This window comes from Microcebus murinus, chromosome 2, assembly GCF_040939455.1.
Source record: "Microcebus murinus isolate Inina chromosome 2, M.murinus_Inina_mat1.0, whole genome shotgun sequence".
Classification (NCBI taxonomy): domain Eukaryota; kingdom Metazoa; phylum Chordata; class Mammalia; order Primates; family Cheirogaleidae; genus Microcebus; species Microcebus murinus.
The window spans coordinates 32734869-32747693 of NC_134105.1; the positions used below are offsets into that span (position 1 = coordinate 32734869).

At 44.0% G+C, this 12825-nt stretch overlaps 1 protein-coding gene across 4 annotated transcripts in view; it reads left to right on the forward strand.

The window, feature by feature from the left end:
• ST3GAL3 (ST3 beta-galactoside alpha-2,3-sialyltransferase 3) overlaps nt 1-12825 on the forward strand; it is a 193899-nt gene that overhangs the window by 152806 nt on the left and 28268 nt on the right. For all 4 annotated transcript variants that reach the window (XR_012914863.1, XM_012775890.2, XM_012775885.3 and 1 more), the window contains one exon: nt 11283-11377. Coding sequence is in view for 3 of the 4 variants with exons in the window: in XM_012775890.2 (XP_012631344.1) it covers nt 11283-11377 (95 nt within the window). In the remaining variant the exon portion in view is untranslated. The remainder of the gene's footprint in view (nt 1-11282; nt 11378-12825) is intronic.

Here is a 12825-nt window from a genome sequence, read left to right on the forward strand (position 1 = left end):
TGTTCTATAAGGTATAGTGTGCCTCATCCTGTTCTAGATGTACATGATTTTTATAGCTCACTCTCATAGAGAAAAAGAGACTCCCACAGTTCCCAGTGTCCAAATAGGAAATCTCAGAAAAAGCCTTAATGTATCTCACTTAGGTCAGGTGCCCATTCCTGAGCCCCTGACCGAGGGGAGAAGTCTCCTGATCAGTCAGTTTGCAGCACTGGTGGAGGTCAGCTCTAGCAGGACCATGTGGCATGGAAAACGGGATGCTAGTACAGAAGAAAGGGAAAGAGATGCAGGTATCCACTGCAGGGTGCCAACGAAAAAGAGCATGAACTGGTGCCCAGAGTTACCAGTGATGATCCAGCTTGAAATTGGCCCTGACACGGCCTCAGGCGCCAGGCCAGCCCTGCAGTGCTCATGCACGCCCTTCTCGGCCTTTCCCTGCTGTGCAGTGTTGCACCTCAGCCGCTCCACTTACCCCATCAGGGTGTGCTTGCCCACTCCTTCCTCACACATGCTCTCCCGGGGGGAGGGGTGCCAGGCACTGCTTCCCTCTCTCAGCAGTATCACCCCTTATCTTGAAGGGACGATGCTTATGGCTCTCCTCTCTCCGTGCCTGTGGCTGTACTGCCCTTCCCAGCATTCTCTACCAGGCTCACATTTATCTGTCCTTCAAGGCTCAGCTCAGTTTTGTCATCATCTCCTTCAAGAAGTCTTTCCTGTACCCCCAAGTTGGTCTACGACCTTTGTACCCCTTGCTATTCTAAAATATAGGATGTGGAGACATGTTTTCTTAAGATTTTTTACTTACCTGTCTCTACCATTAGCTTCTTGAGGAAAGTGCGGGGCTAATTTACCTTTAGGTTCCCAGCTTGTACTGGGCACAGGGCCGAGCACTGAGTAGGTAAGCAGTTGTTGGGCGGAGCTGCAGTTTCCAGCTCCATCTAGGCCCATGTAGGATATGGAGGCAGGAGCTTCCTACAGCTGCTTGGAATAGTACTTGTTGGTCGGCACCTGCTGTCTATCTCTTTATCTCTGGGCTGCCCCTCTCAGGACTGATGCCCACCTACCCTGTAAACTACCATCCTTTCTCTTCAACTGCCATGGGATCCATTAGGTGGTCAGCAAGAGAAATACAGCAAGGCGTAAGTCTGACAAGGCATTTAGAAAGCGTTCATCTTGCTTGGTCTTACAGTGGGAGGCCCTTTATGGTAGAGCCACAGCAGCTGGTTACCACGCAAGAGCAGGTAGATTCTAGAAGTCCTATCTCCCTCTGTAATATCCATCCCACCACCTCCCAGAGCAGGTTCTAGGAAGGTGGATCTGTGGGGTTTGGCTTTTACCCCATTGGATGACATTCTCAGTTTAGAGGGGCCAAGGCCTATGGCTGAATCTGCCAGACTGATGTGCTGTGGTCCCTGGTCCAAGAACTCGCAGCTGGGTCTGCATTCTCTTTGTCTCCTGTGCTGCTTGCACTCCTTATAGTTGCTGAGAGAAGTGGCTAGAAGGCTGGCCACCCAACCAAACACAGATGGGGCACAGATGTAGAGCTGTCTGTTGCCCTAATCCAGCAAACCCACATATGGAGGCACCTTTTTCAGTTGGGCTGGTGGGAACTGGGAGGAAGCTCCTCCCCTGGATCTGCTGGGGCCCACACACAGCTACTTCCCACTCCTTAATACAACCCGGTCAGCTTTCCTGCCAGCCTCTAGGTACAGGCTTGATGTTTCAGGCTGTAGAAAATAGTTTAGGTCAATGAGCCAGGGTCTACACTGCACCTTAGCCACATTCTTGGGCATTAAATGAGCTAGAGGATCCCTTAGGAGGGCCCAAGGTTGCCCTCCCTGGCTGGTCAGACTGACCCTCTGCCTAATCATGGCCCTTTCTTGGTCTGTAGGTCCTTGAGCAAGGCAGCCTCATGGCTCCTGGGGTTCCAGGCTTGCTGTCAGAGGCACAGGTGTCAGATCTCCCCTCATCACATGCTCTCCTAGGGCAACAAGTCCCCAAACTACTAGGCTTTTTTGGGGAAAAAGGATGGGCAGGTCCCAGTGAAACTTTCGTCTCCTCCTTCTCCTGTTCCTTCTCACGCACTCATACACACCCTGTTGAAACCTGATCCTGAGGCCACCTCTCTTGTTGGGGCTCTGGCAGGGCTGACAGGCTAGGGCCTGTCTGCTGGAGCCTGCCCCACCCTGCCCCTTCTACCTCCTAGGCCAGGGCAAGCAGGTCAGGCATCCCATATCCCCGCTAGTCTGACTAGTCCTGCACCCTGGCAGAGCCCCCAAACTGGCCCACTGGTCTGGACAGAAGCCCCTGGATTCTGTTCCAGGTGTAGCATGAAGCTCTGCCCAGGCCACCTGCAGAATTAACACAAACACACACACACCACCGCTACCATCACCCCACCCCCACATTTCCTGTTGTTTATGGCCCCCGGCTCAGCTTCCAAGGCCTCTGCAGGCACCAAGCCACTGCACAGGGGTGGAACACAGTGCTGGGGGAACACCGGAGGAAGAATGCAGGTCTGCCTGGTGCAGTCAGGGAGACTTTCTAGAGGAAATAGATTATATGTAAATGAATAAGAATGAATTTTTCCAGGCAAATAAAGAGGGAACAGATTGGGAAATAGGGCAGGGGCATCCATTTCAGGCAGAAAGACTGCATGTGTCAATGTATGAAGAATAACCATTCAGGGAGCTACAGATAGTATGTGACTGGGAGCAGGTAACAGTACTCTCAGGGAGTAAAATCCAGATTGCATTAGACTGGGGTGTGAACAGAGATGGGAAAGTGGAGAGAGAATGTCCACTTCTCTTTCTAGAAGTTTTACCATGATGGGATAGAGAGAGAGGCTGGTAGCTAACTGGGGTACATGGCCAGGAAGTTTTGTTGAGTTTGGTGTTTTCGTTTTCACATGGGAGAAACCTGAGCCTGATTGTGTGCTTAGGGAGAAATAAACAGGAATGGGTTCCAGAGTGTGATGGAAAGATCAGCTTTGATGCCATAGGGATGGGGAAGGAGGCCCAGTTGAAGGACAGGTAAAGGGGCTGATAGATTCATGGGGAAGGAAGCAAGAAGCTGAGGGAGTTCCTATCTGATGGTCTTGGTTTTCTCTGTGAAGAGAGAGAAGTGATACCTGCTTAGAGAGAGTTAGGAAGGGATAGAGTTTATGGAGAGTAGAGAATGTTTGGAATAGCTGCTGAGCAAAGTTGAGGGCCCAGCTTTTCACGAATTTGTGGTGGTATCAGTCCATGTTAGTGTGCATGTATGTGTTCTGTGTGTGTATGTGTGTTCATGCACACCCTTGCAGCACCTCGAACATAAAAGGTACAAAAGTGTAGGATTATATTAATCTCTGGTTGGGTTTTGCCTAATGAGTGAGACAAAAAGACAAGGAAACCAGGGTCCTGGCAACAGAGAGACTGAGGAGTTGGATGAGATCCAGCTAGTCCTAGAGAGAACAGACTAGAAGTGTAACCAGAACTCAAGGGGCTTAGGAGTGAAGAAAGCAAAGGAGAGAAAGAGAAAGTCAAACATTAGGAAGTTGTATTCAGAGAGTACTGGAGATTAATGTTTTAAAAGTGATGAAAAGTTCCAGAAAGTGGTCATAGAACTGAGCAGCTGACACAGAGTAGAGACAAAATAAGTCATCTGGGGCCAGAGTTTTGGACGTGGAAGTTTCTGCAAATAGTGAGCAAGAATTGGGTTCGCATGGAATATAAGACAGATGCTGAAATCTTCAATGAATGTGACAGCTTTGTTGAAAGCTTGGAGAAGGTAGATAGTAAAGGTGTGGTGCTGTGGGAGTTATTGAGATGAGGTAGTGACTGGGGAGAGTTGTGGAGCTGGCTGTGTTGTTAGAACTGCCCTTTCTGAGAGTTCTAGGGTAACAAGAGAATGTGGAGTGTACCAGGTCCTCTTCCCATCCTGAAACCTGATCCCCATCACCATGAAAGCACATGTGGACAAGGGGAGGAGGGGGTGGAGGGTAGAGCTCAGCACAAATTATAATGAGGGAACAGTAGAGAGCTTTCTCGAATCCATGCAGCTACAATCAACAATCAAGGAAGGAAAACCAGGAAAAAATAAGCATGCAAATCTCCTAAGAAACATGAAGAAAAACCACAGAAAAGTCCTAAAACAGATAAAAGAGACTGTTCGTCATATGGAAACAGAAAAAATTGGACCCAATCTTTATACTAACCAAAATAGATCAGAGATTTAAATGTAAAAAATGAAAACACACAAATACTAGAAAAAAGTATGGATGAATTTCTCTGTAACCTGGGAATAAGGAAAACTATCCTAAAACTCAAAATTCAGAAGCAATAAGGGAAAAGATTGATAAATGTGACTACATTAATAAACAAAAACTATTACAAAATGGAAAAAGGAAAAAAAGCAAGAGAAGAAAACATCATAACTCAAGTAAATAAATAAATTGGGGGAAATATTTGTAATTGTATTTCAGAGGATTTATATATTTAATATATAAAGAACTTTAGAAAAAGAGAAGATAAAGACCAATACCCTATAGAAAAATGAAAAAGAGATATGAATAAAGTTTACATAAAAAGAACTGCAAATGGCCCTTCCATATATTAAATCATGCTTAATTCTACTCATAATAAAATAAATGCAAACTTAAATGACAGTAAGATACTATTTTTTTCCTATCGGCTGGCAAAATTGAAATGTTTGACAATGTACTCTGCTGCTGAGGCTGTCTGGGAAACAGCATTTTCATACATTGCTGGTGGGTGTTGCAAAATTGTACAGTTCCTGTAGAGGAGAATTTGGCAATATGAAGCAAAACTGCAGATACACATTCTCCCTTTGGTCCAGCAAACCCACTTCTAGAAATCTATTCCGAAGATACATTGGCAAATAGAAAAGACATACGCCTGATGTTATTCATTGTAACCACTATTGGTGGAACCTACTTTACAAAAGGCTGGGAACAACCCAGGAGACTGATTGAATAAAATAGGGTACATAATCATAATGGAGTATTATCAAGTATATAACTATAACGAGTGATCACCAGTATGTATTGTTTAGTGAAAAAAAAATCAATAGGCTAAAGAGTATGTATGTTCGTTACATTTTTAATGAATAAAGAGAGGAATATGTACACATACAAATGTATTTGCTTATATCAAAAAATAAAGAAGGATAAAATAAAAACTAATAAAAATGAATGCTATGTGGGAATGGAAGTAATAGGAGGCAGACACAGAGATGAAAACTAGGCTTTTGTGAATATATTTTCGTTTTGTGAATTTAATTGTGTAACAGTGCAAAGCTTTATGTCATCATAAAACAAAATTAAACTTAAATGAAGTCAAAGCACTCCCTAAAAAACAAAAGCAAAATAAAACAAATGAACCTAACTAAGTATCATTGATGAATTAAACTGAGCAAAATTATTTCAAGTGGCAAAAGCAAAATAATTTGTATTTCTAATTGGGTACATACTAAGGCAAAAAGAACTGCAAAGAAACCTTAAATTGTTTTTAGTAATGATTGCATTAGTAATAATACTGATATTGTTATCCTGAAACTATTATTTATATTTTCTACATGTATATGTTAGTATAAAGCAAATATTAATAGGTAATTATGTTAATGTCACTAGAAATTAGATGTCAGCTTAAGAGAGATACAAATATAAAATCAAAGTAGGTAAGTAAACAGATAGATTTTCTTCTATGTGAATTCTGTATCAATAAAGCTGTTTAAAAAAGAAGATAATTTCAAATCTTGCTGGGAGGGGGGAGGACGGGATGGGTATATACATACATAATGAGCGTGTTGTGCACTGTCTGGGGTATGGACACACTTGAAGCTCTGACTGGGTGGAGGGGGAAAAGGCAATATACGTAACCTAAACATTTGTGCCCTGATAATATGCTGAAATTTTAAAAACCTGAAAAAAAAAAAAAGAAGGGCAAGAAAAGTGAGTAAGAATAGGTTTAGACGACAAATAGCTCTTCTTCTCAATTTTGTGGAAAGTTGGCTATGACTATTGGTATAAGCCAGGATAAGTTAAATAATCAAACATAAAAATTGCAGTGACTTTAGAATAAATTGCTGGGCACTTGAAAAAAAAATCTTGCAATCTTAAATTTAAATCGGGAATACCAGTATAAATGCATGATATGTTTTTTTCTTTAAAAAATTATTACCCACCAGCCCAGTGGCTCACACCTGTATTCCTAACACTCTGAGAGGCCAAGGTGGGAGAATTGCTTGAACTCAAGAATTTGAGACCAGCCTGAGCAAGAGCAAGACCCTATCTCTACTAAAATTAGAAAAATCAGCCAGGCGTGGTGGTGCGCACCTGTAGTCCCAGCTACTTGGAAGACTGAGGGAGGAGGAATGCTTGCAACCAGGGTTTGAAGTTGCAGTGAGCCATGATGATGCCACTGTACTCTCTACCTGGGGCAACAGAGTAAGACTCTGTCTCAAAAAAAAAAAAAAAAAGCTTACTAGTTTTGTCCACCTGAAAAGGCCTGGAAACGATGACTAACCCATAGCAACATGAGCATCCCTAACCTCCCAGATGGTGATCTCTGAATTAAAAGGAAGAAGGGTGCCTTGGAGAAATGACCAGGTGGGACCAAGAAATGTACAAGATAGAGCCAGGTTTGGTGGCTCATGCCTGTAGTCCCAGCTTCTTGGGAGGCTGAGGCGGGAGAATCACTTGAGCCCAGGAATTCCAGCCACAGTAAGCTATGATTGCACCACTCCACTCCATCCTAGGGGACAGAGTAAGACCTAATCTCTTTAAAAAAAAAAAAAATGAATGAAATGTGCAAAGATAAGCCTGGAACATCTTTTCATACAAGAAAACCAAGACATTGTCAAAGACTACTAGGGCGTGTCCAAAGGATTCAGGAGCCAGGTTGAAAAGGCTCCACTGGCCAAAAATGGGATAATCTATGCATCAGGAAGAACAACGATTACAATAGATTGACATGCATCAAATATGTTAAAATGTATGAATTCCTAATGATTGAAACCTTCATTAATCACCTTTGGAGGGTGCTAAGGAATCAGCTCATTATTCTGAAAATTGATAAATATAGGGAGAAAATCAAGCATTTATCTTTTCTGTATGACCAGTGCCCGAGGATAACCAAAGAGTTGATGACAGAAAGTTTATAGAAGTATTCTAGCATCTTCTAAAGAAAGAATGGATTTAGGTAGTGATCCTTAATGGCTGCTGCAAGCATTGTGTTCAAAGCTGCTGAGAACTTTATAAGTTCCAGCCCAGACTGCTTGAACCCAGTGTTCAATCTTAACATCACAGGGACATGCCCATGTGTATGTACCTCCGAGGGCACGCTGGAAGACTGTTATTAAGTCTTCTTGCCCAAAGAGTAAACCAGATCCAACCACCAGTTTACAGAGTGCAAGAGACAGGAACATACTGAACAACATCTGAGTGCACTCAGAAAAAGATGGAGGCCAGGCGAGATGGCTCATGCCTGTAACCCTAGCATTCTGGGAGGCCGAGGCGGGCGGATTGCTCCAGGTCAGGAGTTCGAAACCAGCCTGAGCAAGAGCGAGACCCCGTCTCTACTATAAATAAAAAGAAATTAATTGCCCAACTAATATATATAGAAAAAATTAGCCGGGCATGGTGGCGCATGCCTGTAGTCCCAGCTACTCGGGAGGCTGAGGCAGCAGGATTCCTTGAGCTCAGAGTGTGAGGTTGCTGTGAGCTAGGCTGATGCCACGGCACTCATTCTAGCCTGGGCAACAAAGTGAGACTCTGTCTCAAAAAAAAGAAAATACATTTAAAAAAAAGAAAAAAAGATGGAATGTGGGGCACTCTACAGGACAAATAGCCCATTTTATTTAGCAACAAATTATAAGGGGAAAAAAGAGAAAGGAGGAAACTTATGGATTTTAAAGAGACATAGCAGTCAGCCAAATACAATGTGTGGACCATGCTTCCATTCTTACCTAAACAAGCCAACTATTAGAATAAATAACAACACATTAATCAATAACAAACATTAATAACAAACATTAATCAGACAGTAGGAGAGATCTGCTAACTGATTGGATGTTTGTTGCTATTGAGAAATTATGGTTTATTTTTTAGGCATTATAATGTTTTTAAGAGGACTTGTTTGGGTGTGATTATGTTTTTTGGTTTTTTTTGTTGTTTTTTTTTTGAGACAGAGTCTCGCTTTGTTGCCCAAGCTAGAGTGAGTGCTGTGGCATCAGCCTAGCTCACAGCAACCTCAAACTCCTGGGCTCAAGCAACCCTTCTGCCTCAGCCTCCCGAGTAGCTGGGACTACAGGCATGTGCCACCACACCCGGCTAATTTTTTCTATATATATTAGCTGGCCAATTAATTTCTTTCTATTTATAGTAGAGACAGGGTCTCGCTCTTGCTCAGGCTGGTTTCGAACCCCTGACCTCGAGCAATCCGCCGGCCTCGGCCTCCCAGAGTGCTAGGATTACAGGCGTGAGCCACTGCGCCCGGCCAGGGTGTAGTTATGTTTTTAAGGTGTCCTTATCTTTTAAAAATTAATGTTGAAATATAGATGAAGTGGCATAATTTCTGGGATTTTTTAAAGTATTAAATACAGAAAGTGGATGGGACATAAAGGAAGCAAAATTGACCATAATTGAAAATTGCTGAATCTCGGGTGATGATCTTTGAGGAGAGGGGTTCACTGTACTGTTTTTGTTTTTTTTTTCTACTTTTGTATAGGTGAAATTTCCTATAATAAAAAGTTTAAAAATATATATACTTTGTATATATATATATAGAATGGGCTCTTTGCAAAGAGGTACACTCAACTAGCAGAAAGAAATGTTAGAGAAAAGCTGGCTCGATCTTTCAGGGAATAGAAAGAGAAGCTGCAGAGAGAGCATCCAAAACATGAAGGCCTCATAAAATAAAAAGACGAAGTGGGAAGTTTTTGAAAACAGATCATAAAAGCAAAAAATGAATAGGTTACATACTAGAGGCAAAGATTTTTAAGAAACTCTTATCAGGCCCATTTAATATTTTTTGCCATGATCCGTCCCAAGAACTTTTTTTGGCCATTAATAATATGGCTACTCCTGCTTTTTTGGTCATATTTTCATTTGTCCATCTTTTTACATTTCACTTTTTTGGCTAATTCATGTTGCATTATCAGCAGTTTACGGGTTTTGTTGTTTGACCCAGTCTCTGTATTAGGAGACAGGGAGTCTACACACAACAGTCTACAAAATAATATGGGAAAAGGAAAATCAATTGGATATATACCATAAGTTTGTTTCTGTATTGTTGGATTATGGATTTTTTTTTTTTTTCTGAGACATGCCCACACTCTGCCACCTAGGCTGCAGTATAGTGGTGAAATCCTGGCTCACTATAACCTCAAGCTCCCGGGCTCAAGCATGATTATGGATATTTTTATTTTGTGTGTGCTTATCTGTATCTTTTCTAAAATTAACACATATTGCAGGCTACACAAAAAAACAAGATGTTTTTAAAAGTAAAAATTAGTATAATGAACTGTCTAACCATCTGAAAAGAAGGGGGGAGGGAGAGGAAAAGGAAAAAATATGTTGAGATTATTTGGCTAGATCTTAGGAGATTTTATTAGCATATGACATCCAGTACATATTGGGAAACAGATAAAATCCTGTCCGAGCTTGACTCTGAGAAACTTCACGAAAATTTTATAAGCTCAGTCGTGACACAGAAGGAGAGGTTCTTGATGCAGGTTTAGCCAGGGACCTTGTGTCCTTTGATCTAATACGTAGACCGTGGCCAGGATCCTCAATCCCTCTAATAAAACATCAAATGTATTAATTTACTTAGATTTTATATACTAGGCACACAAAATATGCATTACCCTTTTATACAGAGAGTAAGCATGCTGCCTCAGTTGCTGGGACCCAGAAGTCCAAAGGTAGGCCGTTAGGAATAGCCTTTCGACATTCCCAAGTATTGACATCTTCCTAGCAAGAACAATGAGGGAGGGAGCAGGATTGAAAGTTTTCTGCTTCTTTCAAGTTCACATCAAAATCTCTAATACAGTTAGGCCTCCGAGTGCTTACCGATTTTATTCCTCCTGGGAATGGTGGTAATAGTGGTGTTGGTGGTGATGGGAATGCGAAATGGATGCAGTTCCAGCTTCTGGGCTTGGAGGGCCTCTCCTGCCACCTCCAGTTGTTCAGAGGGCTGGTTGGGGTTGAGTTAGAAGTACAGAGACAGAGTCACTGAGGCCTAGGCCTCCACACATTCATTCTTGGCCAGAGAGGTCCTAAGCAGGAGCCTGTGGAACTCTCAGCACACAGAGGTACTGGCCGGCCAACTTTTGAGCTGCCAGGTCCCCTGAAAAGGGTCCCCAAGCCAGAGTGCCAGCTTCCATGTGAAGTCATGTTCTTCGAGCATCTCTGAAGAGCCTAAGTGGTCCTGTAGCTTTCCCTCTGCGCCTCACTTCCTTTTGCATCCCTTCCTCCCCAAGCGTGCCCCCGCCCTGCCCAAAAAGGGTAAAACTCACCTTTTTACTTCTCCCCAACTCAGCATCACTTCACCCTCCTTCTCTCCCCCTTTCCCTCCCATCTCTCCTCCAGGCCAAAGTTAAACCTTCCCCTTCAACCTCGGATCCTTCTCCCACCCCCACAGGAACTTAGCTTTCCCTCTCTCCTTCTCTCTACCAACAAAGGCGCTCACATCCCACTGCTCTGAAACCGCCTTCTCAGCCCTGCTTCTTAGCACTCTGCTTTTTCTTTCTCTTCTCTACCAAACTTCTGTCTCCTGTAGCTTGTAACCTGCCTTGCCCTCTCAATGTGAACTCTCCTTCCTCACCCTGGGTGGTCCACTTCCCAGAATTCTCTCCAAAATTATCTCCCTGCACTGGCTGTATTTTTGGATATTTTTCTGCTCGACTGGACAGTGTCTCATCTCCGTGTTCCCAGATTGCAGGAACAGTGTGGGCAGCGGTAACTATTTGATGGATGCCTGGATAAACTTCCAGAGAGCTTCCAGCTCTGAGTGTTGATCCTTGCTGAGCAAATCTTCTCTCTCCACTCCTACAGCTGGCCACATAAAGACTGACCAGGCCTGCTCCTTCAGACTCAGGCTCCACTGAGCAAGATCTGTGACACTCCTCAGCAGCCGCCCAGTGAACAGGCTGGGTGGGGTAGGGAGGGTATGCTGGAATGTCAGGGGTTCCAGCAGGTCCATAGCCGGGACCGAAGCACGGAAGAGCCAACGAGGACTCCAGCCTATTGAGTTCTGTGATCCTCAACAGCGTTTGTATTCCAGGTTCTCCAAGCCAGCACCCATGTTCCTGGATGACTCCTTTCGCAAGTGGGCTGGAATCCGGGAGTTTGTGCCACCATTTGGGATCAAAGGTCAAGGTATGTTGGGAACCCTGACCTACATTAACATCACATCCCCCAGACTGTGTCCCTATCCTTCCAGACAGAGCTATGTGCTCAGAAGTCCCCGTGCTGGGGATCCACCCATCCTCCACTCTCAACACTTCCTTCTCTCCCTCTTTGCCTTCCTTCCTTTTCTCTTACTTCTTTAATGGGATATTTACTCAGAGCACACCATTTGGCCAGGGGTAGGTATACAACAGTGAAGTAGACGGATGTGGCTCCAGTCTAGTAGAGATACAGATACTCAGGGTGCAGGATAGTAGGACTCTGGCGAGGCTATTACGAGAGCTGTGAGATCACAGATGGCTGCCAGAGTCACTAACACTAGAGCACTGGGTAGGATGAGGCCATTCCCCAGCATGCACCCAGGCTCCTCCCACAGCACCTCCTGATGTTTCTCACCTGAACCTGGTCTCTCCCCAATCCTTTCTTATCCTGGTCACGGCTAACCTTTTCCCCACTCTCTCAGAAACTCCCATTCCAATGCCTTAGAGACCCACCCACATAGCTCCCTTCTCACCAAAGACTTTCCCATCCCTAATAGTTTAACAGTTGTGCCTCTTTGTCAAGTTCCTGTACTATTCCATGACATGACAGAAAAGAATTTGGGCTTTAGGGTCAGACACAGAGGGATCAGATTCCCATACTGCCTCTTTACTAGCTGTGACCTTATTTTACCTACCTGTGCTTTAGTTTCTTCATCAGTTAAATGGAGAGAGGCCAGGCGCCATGGGTCACACCTGTAATCCTAGCACTCTGGGAGGCCGAGGTGGGAGGATCGCTTGAGGTCAGGATTTGAGATCAGCCTGAGCAAGAGCAAGACCTTATCTCTACTAAAAATAGAAAAAAGTAGCCAGCGTGGTAGTACACACCTGTAGTCCCAACTACTTGGGAGGCTGAGGCAGGAGGATCACTTGAGCCCAGGAGTTAGAGGTTGCAATGAGCTGTGATGATGCCACAGCACTCTAGCCAGGGCAACAGAGCAAGACTCTGTCTCAAAAAAAAAAAAATTGTGAGAATAATGCTATTGTGCAAGGTTGTAGTCAGAATTAAATAAAATAACTATTGAAGGGTGATGTTATTTGGCCAGGAGACTCAAGAATACCTGAACCCTCCAGTCAGCCCACCCACTCCTCCCTGTAAAGAAGCAGTGGCCAGCAAAAACACTGTGAAACGGAGCTTTGACCTCAAACCTCGAAGGTCAAATCTAATGAGTTGAACAACATGAAGAACTCCTTTTCCCTGGACGCAGGTAGCCAAGCAGCGCACTCTTTCCTCTGATCCCCTCTGGAGACTGATCGTGCAACTACCAGGGCCAGGAAAGTCCAGTGTGGAGCCCATCGACCAGCAGGAAGAGAGCACCTGGTAGTGTGTGCCCTTTCTGCTGAGGTTCTTCTCCAGGAAAACAAAGCCCCATTCATATC